At 36.0% G+C, this 18,444-nt stretch overlaps 1 protein-coding gene across 2 annotated transcripts in view; it reads right to left on the reverse strand.

Annotated features, from left to right (window-relative positions):
- LOC129262620 (ras-related protein Ral-A-like) overlaps positions 1-18,444 on the reverse strand; it is a 29,286-nt gene that overhangs the window by 6,513 nt on the left and 4,329 nt on the right. Inside the window, exons 1-3 of one of the 2 annotated variants that reach the window (XM_054900759.2) lie at positions 11,768-11,862; positions 11,360-11,534; positions 4,132-4,340 (exon numbers count right to left, since the gene is read on the reverse strand). In XM_054900759.2, coding sequence (XP_054756734.1) covers positions 4,132-4,340; positions 11,360-11,534; positions 11,768-11,796 — 413 coding nt within the window. In that variant the 5' untranslated portion in view covers positions 11,797-11,862. Of the gene's footprint in view, positions 1-4,131; positions 4,341-11,359; positions 11,535-11,767; positions 11,863-18,444 lie in introns of those variants that run through there. The other variant, XM_054900760.2, reaches the window with a different exon arrangement.

Here is an 18,444-nt window from a genome sequence, read left to right on the forward strand (position 1 = left end):
TATGCTTGTGCATGGGCGGATGGGCCCATACATTTGTTTGTCATATACCGTGTTTACACTTGATCGGCTTTTGGTTTGCGTTTACACGTTGTTACAGCTCGCGGTTCAGAACCGCGAGCCGATGCAAAACCTGAAATGATACGCACACCAACAATATACGTCATAATAAAGACAACGCTGGATCAGTGCACTTACAATTACGTCACAATGGTAAAGTAAATGAAATGCGCACAAATTGCCGATGCAGAATCGGCTTTCTGTTTTATACACGTAGTAAAAAAGCCGATTCTGCATCGGCTCGCGGTTCTGAACCTACTACTTGGGTGGTGCAAATTGCCGGTTCTGAACCGCGAGCCGATGCAAGTTACTCGCGTTTACACGCTATGAAAAAGCCGATGCTGCATCGGCTCGCGGTTCTGAACCACGAGCCGATGCAGCATTCAAAAGCCGATTAAGGGTAAACACGGTAATAGTTGATGCTGGATACGCTATGGCATACAGCCAGGGGAAGATATTTTTCAAGATAGGAACTGATTTGCTCACCCTTGTCAAATTGGCAATTATCATTTAAATGTTCTTACCCTGTTTACATAGGTTCAAATACATGCAAGTATGGACATCATACAGGTCAAAATTAACAATCAACTTTCATAAGTAAAAAAGTTGCCAATTTGTCTTCTCAAAGATTAATGCCAGTTTTGGTAATGATTTTAAATTGTGTTCGTACAAAATCCAATGAAACGACCAACCAAGTATCTGGCATATTGTGCTAAAGGGTTCTGGAAGAAATTGAGACATTTACAATGTAATGGCTGAGAAAATAGCAAAATAAGCACAGGATTTGAGTGACAAGTCTAATATTTTTCCGAGCAATAATAATACACTGTGGTCATACAGCTAATTTATTTCAGGACCAAACACCAGTTTATGTAACTGTACCAGATCTGGGGCCCGTTGCAGAAAGAGTTGCAATCAATCACAACTCAAAAAATCAGACGCAACTTGATTTTCAACCAACCAAACAGCGCGCATTTGGGACTTGCAATTGATTTTTTTAACTTTTCTTTACTCTTTTGACTCTTTCTGCAACAGACGACATTATCAACAATATTACATGTATAGTGTCAATTAATCTTAGTTTCACAGACTTTCTTGTTAAATCTAATACTGCAACTACTTTAAATTATCTTCAAATATTGGTTGATCACTGTTTTCATTGAAATGCCAATCAACGTCATAATGATTAGCTCCATCCTAACAGCTTTGATTCTGGAACAGCACTAGAAATTGCATTTTTGTAAGTACATGCTTCCCTTCAAATAATATTTTACTAGCATTCAGGGAGCATAATCCTCTCAAAAAGGAGAAACTGATACTGTAATTAGAGAATGAGAGGAGAAAGAAATAGAGAGAGAGAGAGAGGGGGGGGGGATATACATGAATGTAGGGGAAGGTAGGACTGAAAGGGGAAAACGAAGGATGCGATTAAAAGCTGATCGAAGAGACAACTCATTCAAGGCAAAAGAACGATACCAAATCAATCATTACAGCTCAATTAGAATGTAATACAGGTTTCTTCCATTACCGATCTTGCACCAGAGGGATCAATACTAAAAAAATGAAAATCCATTTCCCTGTCTCCGGAGTTGGATATGAAATTAGGATACTGATGAGGATAGAAATATCTCCCTGATGGAGTGCCCATTTACCTTTCATCATCTCCTTGTATCAATGCTTGGATTCTCTATAAACACCCTTTAATTAGGGCATAACCACAGGGAGAAAGCCCATCCCCATCATTTACATATATATTGGCTTTTTTCATGCAAGTGTTCACACAGCAAGCTTGCATAATCATGCTCAAATTCATATTTCTGAATTAGAGTCTATTAAATACCTATACCAATGCATTACAAATATTACTTCCTTTTGCAAGGGCTGCTTAATAGAAGTTCACCCAATGTGTATTCAGTGATTCTATTGTGATTCTATCTATAATGCACTAAGACCAATGGGAAGAAACGGGTAGGAAAATATGTTAATCATTAGGGGCTATTTTTGCCACATTGGGGCATTTTTTTAAAATCAATTTTATTTTTGGGGGAGGGGGGCATTTAAATTTCTTTCAAGTGCTTTCTTGCTCAAGGAGCAATTTCCTGTAAAAGCATGTATTTATCCTAATGTACAGGATGTAGAAAATTGATTTTCTAAATTTTCTGGAATATTTGTTTGTAGCAGATCTTGGGGCAACTTTATAAATGATTGACACCCGTAATGGCCATCACTGAATCTTTCATTTCATTTTCATATCTGTGTACTGAAAAAACAAACCAAATCAAAATGTTATAAAGTTCTGCCTTATTTTTGCTTGTTTGATTTTTCTATTTTCTTCAATCATTCCAATCATTTTTTGTAGGGCATACTCCTCCTTTAATCATTTTTCCAATTGAAAACACAGGAACTGAGACACAGGGCTTAATCAAAAGTCCCATCGTTGTGCAGATTCCCAACCCGACATAAATCCTTTCTAATGGAAAAAAAAACCCTGCCATTGACACTGACTCAATGCTACCCAATCAAACGGGATGCCTGCTGCTTCAGAGCTTTAGGGGACATTCACTGTGGATAAGACAATTAATTAATCTCATCACACTGGATATCATACTGCATGCATTCAGGGAAGACACGGCACAGGAAGGTGAAATCTGGAAGGCCAAATCATATTTAAAAGGGATAATCAAATCTTCAGTGATAAATTGATTTATAGATTTATATTTCATTTGCAATATATCGATAATTTCATTACATTAGCTATGGTTATGCATCCATTATTATTATTTTTTTTTTTACATTTCTTTTTAATAGAAATCTGTTTATTAGATGAAATCTGGAAAGCCACACCACATCAAAGAGATAATGTAACATTTAAGTGATCAAAAATAGATTTTTTGGTTCATTTGCAAAAAAATCCACAATTTTTATCAAAATTAAAAAATAAGACTGTATAAGATGAAATCTTGCAGGCAAAACCACCTTACAGGAACAATCTAATCTTCAGTAAAAAATGATAATAGATTTTCACTATATTTGCAATATCATCTTGATAAAGAAAATATGTTTTTCAAAGACAATAAATATGAAAGTGGACAAAACAGTGCAAGTCCTGTATAGTATATATTCCAAGGATGCAGAACAAATATGAATTATCAGAAATGGCTATCGAGCATGGAAAACGCAAATTTGCTCTTTTTTTTCATAATACAGGGATACTTCAACCACTTTGAAACAGAAATATCTGAACATGTAGGTCAGAGTGTCTATTAAGTGAATACAAACAGAGAAGAATTGAGTAGTTTACATTGAATTGGCCGACTGATAAACAAGGCATGGGGCACATATTCATAAGCCACCGTATAACCATACAAAATGGACTTAAATGAAGATAAATTTGATATATCATGATTTCATGGTGGTTTAACTGTAATAGGCCAGGGTATCACCATAAAGTAATTTCACAGTGAGAGCAATGGCTAAAGTGCCAATTATGTGGCTAATTCCTATACCCCATGTATGCAAAGTGCATGTTTGTTTCCACAAAGCATTTTGCTGGTGAAACAAATAAACACACATGTATATGGAGTACAATATTGTAAAGATACACTGTTCGGGACTATTACTAATTAAGGGACCCTTCAATGTAAACTCTATAGACTCCAAAAGTTCATGTCACTTTTCTAATTAATTACTACCAATACTACATGTATATAACATGAAAATAAATGCCCTATAAACAGTTATGATGTGGTAGATGTATAAACATACGTTGTTACTATTTAAATTTGCAGCTTAAATGTTTGTAAATATGTGAAGTATAATGTCTTTAATATGTGAACGTATTGAAAAATAGAAAACCTCGTATTAAAATATTCCCTTAGAAAAAAACAAAATTGCTATTTCTCATGTGGATATTATCTACATGTTCTATTATAACATTTCAATTAGTGTTTTCAGAAACTTTTTATCTTTGATGAGCTTAAAATATTTAACTGAGCACTTGCTCCACGGGACAACTCTAAAAATATGAGATAGGATGAAGAAGAATTACAAGATACTTTCAGTGAGTGAACAAACCTGAATTCTGTTGTCGTGGCAAACGATTCTTGCTCTGTTATACTGAAGACACATAGAAATCCTTCCCCGGATCTGAAGTAGTTGTCCCTTATTGCAGCGTAATCCTCCTGGCCCGCCGTGTCTAGAATATCTATTTGAACCTCCTCTCCGTCTACCGTGACTTTCTTGCGGTAACTGTCTGCTTTCGTTGGTTCGTAGTCCTCTACAAACTGAGTGTGGTAAGGAAGAAAAAAGAAAGATGGTTACTACCAACTCTGATCTAGCTATCAATCAAGATGTCTGTTTTCATGATTAATTAACATACATGTACTGGCGACATCATGCTCCCTTAATAATGTCTGTACTGAGATTTTTAAAAACTATTATCAATAACAATATGAATATGATGATGATGATGAAGATAAGGATCATAATGAATTTTGGTGATGATGATTATGATGATTATTATGATGATGATAAAAGTCTGATATTTTCTGATTTTACTTGAGATAAAAAAATCAAACGGTTGGGTTTCTGCATATATAACAGAGATCAATATCCCTGTATTTTAATTCACATATTATAAAGTGTATAATGAAACTGGCAATGGAATACAGTCAGAGTAGTACCGGTACTAGTACTTATAGTCCCACAATAGCACTTGAGTGTATTTGACCATTTACATGTAGAATGAATATAAAATGACATTTTTTATAATCCTACACTATCAGATATTAAAAATCAGATTAGTATTATCCATAATCAATGCCAAAGATGGAAGGCAGTACCAACAGCATTACCAATATCATTCCATTACCACTTTTTGTAGGGTGTGTAATGTTTGACACAATAGCAGATTACATTACGATGGATCATCTCCTTGTAAAATGTATACCCAATTAAAAATACGATTGATTTATTTAATTTTACCATGCAGTTGTCAATATTGGCAAGGTTACATACATGTACATGGGATGGAACAATTTAAAGAAGGGGGGGGGGGCAAATGAATTACGGGACTCTTTCTTATCCAACATCAAAATAGAGTGTGTGTGTGTGTGTGAGACTTCACACCAATTTCAACTTCAAGCCACCCTCTCAAGCAGCTACGGAAATCAATCGAGGGTCGAAGAGAGAGAGAGCTGACATCACGATCTTCAAGGAGGGGAAAACACTCGGCAAGAATTCACTTTGAAAGAAAGAAAAAACCCAGCTAAGATCATATTTCCATGTGAGGCTTTCAAGATTATTCGGTTCTCTTTAAAACGTCTTCATATACAGTCATGAAGATTAAGACTTTTGAAGGTGTTGTTGGCGGAGCATCAAGAGATGCTGACGACAGTTTATATTTTACCATAAAAAGGTATCCAAACAATTACCGTTGATAAATGGTAGGTCACTTCAGAAGGTGAAGGAGGAAAATGCATTTCATAATTTCAAGATGTGTTCTTTTGCACCCCTTCCTCGGCTTTTTCTTCCCTTCCTCCAAAATTTATCTATCCATTCTTGTTCCTCTCCATCTAGACCAAGGGCCCATAACACAAAGCTTAGCATAAACTAGAGCATTTTTTTATACAAATGATTGCATTGACTACAATGTACAATTCAATCGTTAAAAATTAGTCGAAAAATTGATCGCTAACCTTTGTGTTACGATTACGATTGATCGAACAGCTCATTTTTTCTGATGATTCACAGTAATCACTGCAATCAATGGTAGAAATCAACCAAATTATTAATAATTAAAGGGATAGTCCAGGCTGGAGATATTTATATCTCAATAAATAGAGTAAAATTCACAGAGAAAAATGCTGAAAATTTGATAAAAAGCGGATATCAAATAACAAAGTTATTGAATTTCAAAGATTTGCATTAATCCGGTGAAACAGTTCTAGGCATGTCTTCATGAATATTCATTACATGTAGGTGGGCTGATGATGTCATATCTCCACTTGTTCTTTTGTATTTTATTATATGAAATTCGGTTTATTCAAATTTTTCCCCATGTAATAACATAAGAAAACGGAAAGTGGGGATGTGACATCATCAGCCCACCTAATGAATATTCATGACGACTGTTTTCACAAAATATTGCTTAACTTTAAACTTCAATAACTTTATTATTTGTGATCCGATTTTGATGAAATTTTTTGCATTTTGCTCAGTGAATTCTACTCCATGTATTAAGATATAAATATTTTCAGCCCGGACCATCCCTTTAAAAGGCAAATTTGCCCTGGGTCGCCATTTTTTTTTTCCTGCTATGTCAAATTGGTTCTCCATCTTAAGAAAAAGATATTGTTTGCTTGCACTATCTTTATTTCTTGCAATGCTTTGCCGAATTGGACAATACCTCGAAAGGAGACTCTCATATCTAAAGTCAAAGACTTCATGGTTTCTGGTAATGTTCAGAGGAAAATACTTCTGGTTGAAATGTATTTTGTTGAACCACAGAACTAGACTCAAGAGAGTTTGCCCATCTATTATTCATTACCATTGATTATTCAGAGTCAGGTTTGCACAGTGCGTCTACATTTATGAACAGCGTGCATAATTTCGGAAGCTTTCAGACCATTACAGTACATTCAATTATTATATCATCATTGATCATCGATCATACATTACTTGGTGATTCATCCATATTCATGGGAACTTCAGACGCTGCACTATCTTTGTCAAATAATCATGAAAATCATCTTCCACAATCAGTGTCAATGACTGCTAAAGAATATATTACAATTCAGATTCAAGCAATAAAACAGACTCTTATTTCTTACATTCATTTACATGTAACTTTTAAATATTTGAATAATGAATTTCCAAAGTCATTTTGTTTTTCATAATGAATTGAGTTTTAATCGAAATCAATATTAACTCCCAGTATTGTGAAACTCACAACGCAGTGATAGCCTATCTTTGTCACTCAATGAAAAGTGCCCTTTAAAGGAAAATGAAAGCTTTGGACCAAGATAGCTTGTGCGAAAACAGAAAAATCAAAGAAACAGATCATCAAAAGTTTGAGAAAAATTGAATAAATATTAAAGAAAGTTATGACCATTTGAAGTTTAGATCATTATTGCAATGTACAAGATCCTCCAATTGGCAATGCGACAAAGATGTGTGATATCACATGTGAATAACTTTCCCATTACCTTTTGTATACATTCCACTTAAACTGCCTCTTTTATCACATCTATCAATAGATCATGTATTCTTTTTATAAGAGGGCATGTAATACAGATTTTCAAAGAATATATTATGGATAGAGTTTGAATCATAAGAAAGAGCAAAAAGAAATATTTTGAGGGCATTTTATAGTCCATCAAAGGGAAAGTTGTTCACATGGGATATCACAATTCTTTGTCGCATTGCAATGGGAGGAGGATCTCCATAGCACATACAGTAGGTGATCGAAATATTCAAATTCTCATAACTTTCTCATTATTTGTCCCCGTTTTCTTTTAAAACTTCCTTTGATCTTATTCTTTGATTTTTCTGTTTCCATACAAGCCCACTTGTTCCAAAGGTTTCATTTCACTTTAAATGTTATCATCAGGACAACTATGTATTAACATCACTGGAACGTCTCAGGTGCATCTTCCGTTCAAAAGACAACTTTAACCCCCTGCAGCGGGTGAAGTGCTTCATAATCTTCCTGCGGGGTGAGATGAGTCATTATGGCTTTACATAATCTAGCTGTGTACGTATCTCCACTCATTATGTCACCCTCACACCCCACGACAGAATGTTCACTGGAGTGTGAACAGAGGAAATATGATGGGTCAGAAGCGGGGGGGGGGGGGGGGGCAGTCAAATGTATTGCTGTACACATGCGTGACCAAATTATTTCCAAACACCCCCTAAACAAGTTTTTTTCTCTGAGTGCAAAATAACCCCCTAAACAAGTTTTTCACGGGCGTTATGTACACAATTTGGCTCCTAAACAAGTTGTCGCCAGAATATGACCTCGGGGGAAAAAACATACCCTAAACACGTTTGGCTAGTCTTAAAAAAAGAAAAGCTTTGGAAAAAATACATACCCTAACTACGTTTGACCCCGCGAATGACCATTGACCAGTCTCAAAACCATCCTTTTTCTTGAAAATCAGTGTTTTTGATACCCTTAAGAGTGCCTGCATCCAAAACTGAAAAAACACCCCTTTAAACATGTTTTTGGGGTCAGACATGTGAACAGCAATATATTTGACTGCCCCCCCCCCCCCGGGTCAGAAAGGTGGTAGAAGAAAGAAGGGGTGGGGTAAATGCAGATACATGTAAATGTATCTGAATACAACCAAAATTTCACCATTTTAAATTGCACAATGAAAGGTACAAGTACAATATTTACCCCTGAAAAACAGAAAAGTTGGATATCTAGTAAGTACCCTTGTTTCAGGGTGATATGTAGGTCTACTGGTAAATTGCCAATTCATCTACTGCAAAGTCATCCTCTCACCACATGGTCTACTTTCATTTAGTCTAATGTCACTCCGTCCCTCAACATTTCGTCTAACAACCATTTGGTCCATTCGTCTATGACCATTTTGTCTCATAACCAGTTGGTCTAATGATCCAACTCATTTTCATTCATTTTGCACAATAAACACTTACATGTAGTCCAATTAGACCAAATGGTATATGGACTAAATGGCTATTGGACCAACTAGTTATTAGACGAAATGGTGATTGATTGGCAATTAGACCATGTGGATCGTGGACGAACTGATGGTAGACCAAATGATAGTAGACAAGTTAGCATTTGGACAAACTGGAAATAAACCGGTCTACCGACTTTGGTTGAGAGGTTCAATGAACATGTAATTATTGTACAGTTGGAGATGGTTGTAATGACACCGTTTTCCTGTATGACCCATTTTTGTGATAAATGTAGTTTTGAACAAAATTGCAGCCAAACCTTTAAACAATTCATGAAATAATACCAATATCATCCCCAAGCTGTAATTAGCATCAAAAGTCTGTTTATGATAGTGAGCCAGTGAGGATATATTCAAAAAAATACCTTCAATTGTGATTGCTTGGCATCAGTGATTGTGAGAGATTACCCAATATCTTACAAATAAATGTCATGGCATAGAGTGGGTTATCATTTAAAGATAAATGCCAGTTGTGATAACGATTTCAAAGTGAGTTCGTACAGAATCCAATGAAATGAGCACCAAAGTGTCTGTTTGTATAAATAAAAAATATGTGCCAAAGAATTCTGGAAGAAATTGTGTAATTGCTGAGAAATTAGCAAATAAGCACAGGATTCGGGTCAAGCGTTGGGCCGACATTCAAAGCAATAATAATACACTGTCCCACGTGCGCTTATCTATGTTGGTGATCTTCAGTGTGAACATTTTTCAGCGTAGATTTCACAAAGTTCAGTTTATGTAACTGTACCAGATCTATATCCTCGATGATATAGTGACAATTAAGCCTGGTGTTACAGACTTTTTCGTGAGTTCAGTGTTTAATGCAACTACTTTCATTTACATGTATTTTTAATTGTGAGTACCGTAATGAATACAATGGGAACTATGCAGAATATACCCACATGTGTGTACAAAAAAAAGTATAATTCTGCAACTCTGCATTCTCTTCAGGTGTAGCCCGGGTAGCAAAAAAAAAAGGGAAACCACATTTTAAACACAGCTACATCACATGTAAATTGTAGTTCACTCAATATCTAAATGATTATAATGAGAAACTACATGTAAACATCTTGAATCCGTACATATGCAATGACTGCACACGTAGGCGGATGATGCAAATATGATCAAATTGAATTCATGTTGTGAATATTTCATTCACTTTCACATCTGGTTGTGATCAATAATTACATTACTTCTCATTTCCTTCTTCAAACTCATATTCAAGATGCCTGTGCAGGCTTCAGGCTAGTATACTTGCATGCTCCATATCATAACTTTCAAGTCTGTGCTGATTGAGTTGTTGTTATGACAAAACACCAGTAATGCATGTACATTAAACGTACAAACAAATTAAATTGTTTGGTATCCACTTTCAATTTCAATTTGGTTTGAAACAACATTTTGATTACTTACTTTCCTTTTTGATTGGAAACTTTGTATTTTAATGCAAACAAAATTTTACTTTTTTTAATGGTTCATGATGACAGAAAATATCCTCCTTATGTGACAAGTATGAAATAATGTATCTGATGATACATGCACATATGTAAAAATGTATACTGTATTATACATACTGTATGTTAGCTCAGAGAACAATGTAAATCCATGCTAACAGTCCCCCTGTACAGAGATAACATAAATACAATCCATCTCCATGTTTTTTTATGACATTCTCGCAGTTAGAATAATAACAATTACTCTTATTTACCAAGGGTAGCCATTTCAACCATTAGCTAATTTCCAAGGGGGCCCTCTATAACAGAATATTTGATTATTTACCCTTCTCCATTCGTTAAAGTCGAGCACTTGACAAGATGACGGAAGATCCCTTTTTTTCCAAGTCTTTGGTACCCTGTATGAATCTGACTGGGATTGAACCCACGACCTCCCGTTCATGAGGAAGGTGCCCTACTACTGAGCCACCATGCAAGGTTAAAGGTCAAGTCCACCCCAGAAATTTGTTGATTTGAATAAATAGAGAAAAATCAAACTAGCATAATGCTGAAAATTTGATCAAAATCGGATGTAAAATAAGAAAGTTATGACATTTTAAAGTTTCAATTAATTTCACAAAACAGTTATACACACATCCTGGTTGATATGCAAATGAGGAGACTGATGATGTCATCCACTCACTATTCCTTTTTATTTTATCATATGGAATATTCTAATTTTCTCCTCATTGTCAAGTGAAACAACGATTAATTCCTCCCTGAACATTTGGAATTAGCATTGTTTAATATTATATGGTTCAGTCAAGTTGGTCTTTATTGTCATATCTGTAAAAATGAAATACTGTACAATCTGAACAATAAAAAAAAAAGGAATAGTGAGTGAGGGACATCATCGGCTGTCTCATTTGCATGTCACTGAGTTGTGCATATCACTGTTTTGTGAAAAATAAGCGAATCTTTAAAATGTCATAACTTTCTTATTTTATATCCGATTTTGATGAAATTTTCAGCATTATGCTCATTTGATTTTTCTCTATCTATTCAAATCAATATTTTTCTGGGGTGGACTTGACCTGTAAATTTAATCTTCCCAAGTTCTGTTCAGACAAAGAAGCTCCCTAGTACGCGCGAGATTCTTACCTCATCGTACATGAACTGTAGGGTGAGCGCTGATTTGCCAACGCCTCCGCTCCCCACCATGATGACCTTGTGTAGAGGGAGCTGCTGGCTCTTTGGTTTCGACATCTTGACCTCCGTTGGCTCCTGCTGAATGGGGTTTTGATCCTCCTCCGCAGCAGAATTGCTCCACCCCTTCCTGAAACGACAAAACAGAAGAGACTCGATCAAATGGATTGATTGCCATGATTGTACGAATTTGAGTTTACCCACGTTCCCATGTCTTCCGACAAGTGTAGGAGAAATGATATGTATTTGTAGACTGAATACATGTAATGCAACAAAATGGTTTCCTCACTCTTATCTTAAATGTTGGAGAGGAATAAGCTGATAGAACTTTCCTAGAAATATGGGCCTCTATCAGTGTCTTACCCAAAGAATTGTGAAACTACATGTATCATTGAACATGTAGCCTGAATAGATGGAAGACAATGTGGACAGGCCTCAGTCGGGCTTCGCCTGAGTTTCATTCAAACTCATTCTTTTATTTGGTAGAATGGCAACATGCTTTTCTATATCACATGATCATCATGAGATGAAACATAGCCGCAGTTTGCCACACAGACACAACCGAAGTTCCTACATGGATTCAGGCAGTCGTCTTTAATGGGAAATCAAATCACATTGAGACTGCTTTGATATACACTTAACACCTGAGTGGAAGAAATTTTGATTGAATACATTCAATGCCATGAAGGCTATAAAGCCTACAGCCTCCGCATTCTTAACTAAGTGAGACATTATTTGTGTAGACTTCTATTATTACATCTAAGTATGTCAATATGACAGACATGAGCAAAGAAAAGTCATAACCCTCGTTATTTTATACAGCTCGCCAACAAAACACATCCATTCCAATGAGCTGACGGGCATAAAATCACAAAAAAAAGTGTACAAGATTACACTTTTATACACTGGTAAAACTGAGCATCAAATCAACCTACTAGAAATAATGACCAATATTACTGGTATTCATGATGGTTATTTTGCCTGACTGCCAAAGAACGCATGAATCAAATTTGCAAGAATGGTTTATAGCTACTGAAATAATTCAATTTCAATTGATTTTTTAATAGAGATTGTGCACCTATTATATACAACAAGTCTTCACAAAGGACCCAGATGGTAACTACTACAAGCTAGTCAATTTGAGGAGTTGTATACACGGAGAGTACCATTTGGTGGACCCACGGTAGAATTCATGGACACCTTTAAGCACAACTTGAACAACATATTTTCTGTCTATCACAGAATGTTGAGAATGTAAACAGAAAGAATGGATCAGTCTATCAGGGCTTAAAGGGGAATCCAACCCAAATAAAAACTTGTTTTTATAAGAAAAAGAAAAATCAGACAAGTTGATAGGTGAAAGTTTGAACAATATTGGACAATCAGCAAGAAAGTTATGAATTTTTAAAAGTTGTAAATATTGGTAATCACTATACCCATGGAGACTTCAAATTGGCCTCATATGGGATGTCATAGTGATGTAAGGCAAGGACTACTCTTCCATGTACTCCAATACATATTATGGCTAAAATGTCATTTTTTCCAAAGGTTTTATTTCAAGTTATATTTTTCTTTCATGAGGACATAAAACAATATACTACCTGGATTATATTTAGATTACTGCCCCAGGGGAATGGGTACTTAGGAGAAAACCACAAATCCATGATAATAAAGTACATGGCCTATGGGAAAGTTGTCCTTGCCCCTTGTCATAATTTACTTACCCAGTTGCCAATTTGAAATCTACATACTATTAGTGATCTCAATTTTAAAGCAGCTATAACTTTCTTATTGCTTGTCCGATTTCTTTCAAACTTTCACCATTCTGTTTAAATTATTTTTCTCCTTCCCAACACAACATTTTATGGCCAAGGCTGGATTCCCCTTTAACAACAGGCCATCATCATGCACCTTGCATCTCTTACGGCCGCTCAGGAAAAAAAAATAGATAGACTGTACCTTCGACGTAACGTCCCTAGTTTTACTGGTCGATGTCTGAAATTTTGTTACTGACATTCAAACCCTGTGCGTAGCCCAAACTTATGAAGCTACATGTAGACACAACCTCAAAAGTAAATCCCTAATCGTTCGTCTACTTTGCAAAATAAAACTAAACTTACAATATGAAATAGTCCAGGCTAGAGATGACATGATCTTGTTTTTCAATATATTATATTATACAATGTTTTTTTGATGAATTCTTGTCAATTCACTAGATCTCAGTTTGATTCACTGCCAAATTATCGTCAATGTCAAATATTGAGAACATACTGTATTACACAATTCAGAGCATAACTTGATGCTGTCAACTGTTACAAAAAGTCTGCTAGCAATACTAAAACTAGCTTTCCGCCCTGTTTTTCTTTTATCCATCTTCAATAAACCAACTTAGAGTCTGCACATGGAGACTATTTCCCAGCTGCCTCCGCTATCACTGGATATAGCTGGGCTTCTTGCGATCTGCAGTAGATGTGGACGTGTCAGGGCATCCCAATAGCATTCCAGCAGTCTGACGTGATCACCACACAGCAAGATGGCTCATGGATTACCAGTTTCTAACAACAGACTAGTCTTTGATTGCAGTCTCAATGAGCAAGTTCATAGGTATCTACAGATCTTTGTATTCAAATCAATGAATAGTTTACAGTTGAAAGCAGATGTACTACTATGGCACTTTGGGTGCTCTTGCTGGAATGCTCCACAGGGAGTGAGGAAAGTGCATATATTTTTAAGTGGGCAAGCAAGAATCCAATAACAAGAGTAATGTGCTGAGAGATGCCCGTTTCTGATGTACACGTAGACCTACATGGAAGCAGAATACCATATCATTCCCATGCGATGCTAAAATTATCAATGCGAACTGCTACTTTATACACAGCCCCTCCCCTCAACAATTTTACATCTCACAAAATGCATGAGCAGAAACATTCACCATCTAAATTTGTAAGGAAGATATCTTATTAGAGTACCGGTACTTTTAAACTAATGTAGCAAACATTGCAAAGTGAACTATACATACAATATACTTCTTTCTGTTCAAATGCATTTTTTACTCTTTTTTTTAAACAATTCAAATGTTTGAGAATGATTTCCCTCAATAATTTTGCAGCTTTTCAAACACCTATCCGAGATATGTACCCCCGATTCACACACACACACAATCAATCTTTCGTCTTTGATTTATTGCCAATTAAAGGATTATAAAACAATCAATTTACAATAACACAAAATTCAAAACATCAAATTTAATGAACATTTTTTTCTTGTCTACATTTATGTGAAACAATTATAAGGAATCTTAGGACTTCACACTACTTATTGTGAAAACAAAGTAGCTAGTTTCACTCACTCCATCTTATCTCGTTTGTTACCGTGTATCAACTACATACGTGTTTTTTTTTGAAAGATCAACATTGCCTTTTCTCAAATTCAAGTTATGTGCAACCTATACCCTTTCAGCTATTTACTTGCTATCACTACAAACAAGGGGGTCTGGAATGAAAGCCTACAACCCTCTAAAAGGGGGCTCAATCGATATGAAATCAAGAGGGATGGATGGTATAATGATCCCCGCACATTGATTTTTTAGCATGCATTACCACTATGAGAAAATGAGAGATGACAGGACTGGCACGGAAATGAGGGATCCAGAACAACAACAACAACGGGCCTAACGATGAAGGACGGATAGAGTTCTTTAGCATGGAGACAAAATTCTTAAATATAAAACAGATTGAAGACCTGCGTGAATTACCAAGAATTGTACACAAAGCACATACGATACAGGGTTGGCTTGACTGGGAAATACTGGTGGGTGAATAACATCAAAGACCACCTCAATAATTTTGAAGGAAAATGGGAAATAGTTGGAAACGCAGGAAAATACTACAAAATATACTTCTTGAATACTTTCAGTTCAGGCACTGCCTGATGTTTTTGAGCATATTCTTGCATTGCACTGTACCTCCCTGTACATCTAATACTTCCTCGGATTTACAAGTTTTTCCCCAGTATTTCCCATGCACCTGGGTGGGAAAAACCTAAATTTCCCGGGAAATTTACAAGTTATTACAACTTTGATATAACCTTATTCTCCATGCTTAACAGTATTCTCTATACTCCATGTTTTATGGTAAATCTAGATGGAATGATACTCATACTTGATTATTTCATATTGATTCTAATTTTGTTATTTCTTGGTCTTCACAGCATCATATGACCAAACGTACTAATAAAAGTTAGATGACATATTAGATGATTTATTTCTATTTTCAATCTGGTAGGCAGGTTCAAATTCAAAATTCAATTCAAAATGATTTTATTTTCCAAATCTTTAAAACATACATAATGTATATAGGGGAAAAAAATCTATAATGGCTAAAATTCATTGATGAGAAAAAAAAGGAAACAAACAAAAAGCAGAGCTTGTAAATAATGCTGTTCCCTTTTCTTTAGAATTTTGTAGGTTACCCCCCAACTTTTGGATGATTTCCTTAATACTGAACCTTAATGGCTGAGATTCAAACCTATAGAAGGTAAGTTTTAGAAGCAACTGACCACGTTAAAGTTCAGAATATGAATCTAGCTACCCAGGGGGGGGGGGGCAGTCAAATATATTGCTGTGCACACGCGTGACAAAAAAAATGTGTTTAAAGGGGTGTGTTTTCAGTTTTGTACGCGGGCCGCGCGTGCACTTGTTAAGGGTATCAAAAACATTGATTTAAAAAAAGGGGGTAGTTTTGAAAGACTGGTCGATGGTCAATTGCAGGGTCAAACGTATAGGGTGTGTTTTTTCCCCGGGGTCATATCTGGTGACAACTTGTTTCGGCGCCAAAATGTGTAAATAAAGCCCGCGAAAAACTTGTTTATGGGGTTATTTTGCATACAGAAAAAAAACTTGTTTAGGGGATGTTTGGAAATAATTTGGCCACCCGTGTGTACAGCAATACATTTGACTGCCCCCCCCCCCCCCCGGGCTAGCTACATGCAATAAGCTATATAATGTGTGCATGTGACTAATACAGGAGTTGTGAATCTATTCAACTTATTTTACCCAATGATAAAATCTATAATGTACAATTTTGTTCAATGTTGGAATACACTGTATGCTGTAAGCCATTATGCAATTAGGCATGAGAAAGTGCTTGTTGGTGGGGATGGAGGGGGGGGGGTGGAGTAGAGATTGCAAGTTGGCAGCCATATTCACATCATCACATGACTTGTTCAAAATGCAATATACTGTACAGGTTACCTGAACATGTGGACCCTGATAAATTCAATTTGCCTTGTGTTTTGAGTCAGTATTCTATAATTAGGGAGAGCACTATTTAAGTGAGGTTCAGTAATCAGCCGAGACCGAAGCACAACCCACAATGTACTATGACTCACAGGCATACTAACAAGTCGCATTATCACATCACATTTACTCTAATAGTTTACACTGTACAATGTAGGTGCAACAGAAACCACCATTTTCACATCCTTTTCTGGAAGAGGATGTTGCTTTTTTACTTTTTCTGCAGTTTATTTACACTGCAGTACATGACACTTCAAATACAACTGCTTGAATAAAATATCTAAATGAATTGATTGAATACACTGGGGGGGAAACAAGTGAAAATACTGTCTACACGTACATGTATAATACAGTACATGTACGTTATCCCCTTATAGAACTCGCATAAATCTAAAACTGAATGTTTTCAAACTTGGCAGCCTATTAATACGTGACTACTACTGTCGCTATTCATATACCATGACATCACAATAAACCTTACTCCTGAAACAATCGCAAACTCAAGCTGATGATGAAAACATATGTGCCCCTTTCAGGCATACATGTGTTTAGGCAGAAGGACTCTTATTTTGCTTTAATTACTCATGAGAGCAATTAATAGGAGTTTGATAGCATCCTGGATGTGATGTTATTAGTGGTTTGCTGAAGTAATCTTTTATTTCCTTTACGACATGCACTAATTTAGATTTAGCATCATCACGTGATTATGAAAATAATATAAGGCAATCAAAAAAGATTTTTTATATTTAGCATTCATAATAAACCCACCCCCCCCCAAAAAAAAATCCACTATTACTATCAAAATTTCAATTTAAAATCTTTTATTCCAACTTTAGTCAGTGGGGCAATCTTCTATCCCTGTAGATACTCTAGAGCTGCATGTTCATGGAAAATTAGATCAAAATAGGAAACATTCCATCAATTTAATAATAATGATAATATGCAACATTTATATAGTGCTTAAAACAAATGTTTCTAAGCGCTGCATACTATTACCCCCGCTTTAGCACGGCTACCCTGATCGGACGCTCGAGCATTCAAGGAATTACTTCCTACCAGGTACCCATTTACTACACCTGGGTGGAGAGTGGCAAATGTAGATAAACGCCTTGCCAAAGGACCCGAGTGCTGCGGTGGGATTTGAACCCCGGACCTTGTGGTTCAAAGTCCAGAGAATTATCCCCTGAGCTACAACACCTCTACACCAACTAATAATGCAGTGAACGCAGAAGCCATAATACCGAAAATGATGAGCAAGATAAATTGATCGTGATACATGTATACTATTACGGTATATTTATTTGCAAGCAAATTTACATGGTATCTGAAGTCACGAAACAGGTCAGCTTTGATGTAATAGATCAGGGAAATGCAGCCTACGAGTAATCAGTTGTTTCTCCTTTTTATATAATCATATGCACATACCCAATCAATCTAATTACATGTACTCAAAATCAATGACAAATTTGAACCGATACGCATACGTTAATTGCCCTAATATGCACCAAATTAATGCACAAACAGAATATTACTCAAAAGACACTGGTGGCATAATTTGTGCGGCTACATCATGTACATGTATATGTACCTCACTCGCCTCCCCACATGCTGTAATGAATGTATTAGCGAAAAAGAAATGATAAATTACTACCTCTATATACCGGTAGGTATTGGGGCCGCATATCCTCCCTGCATTTACATGTCCCACATTTAGGCCATAGTGAATGGAGAATTAAGAGAAAAT

The sequence above is a fragment of the Lytechinus pictus genome, chromosome 1 (assembly GCF_037042905.1).
Source record: "Lytechinus pictus isolate F3 Inbred chromosome 1, Lp3.0, whole genome shotgun sequence".
Classification (NCBI taxonomy): domain Eukaryota; kingdom Metazoa; phylum Echinodermata; class Echinoidea; order Temnopleuroida; family Toxopneustidae; genus Lytechinus; species Lytechinus pictus.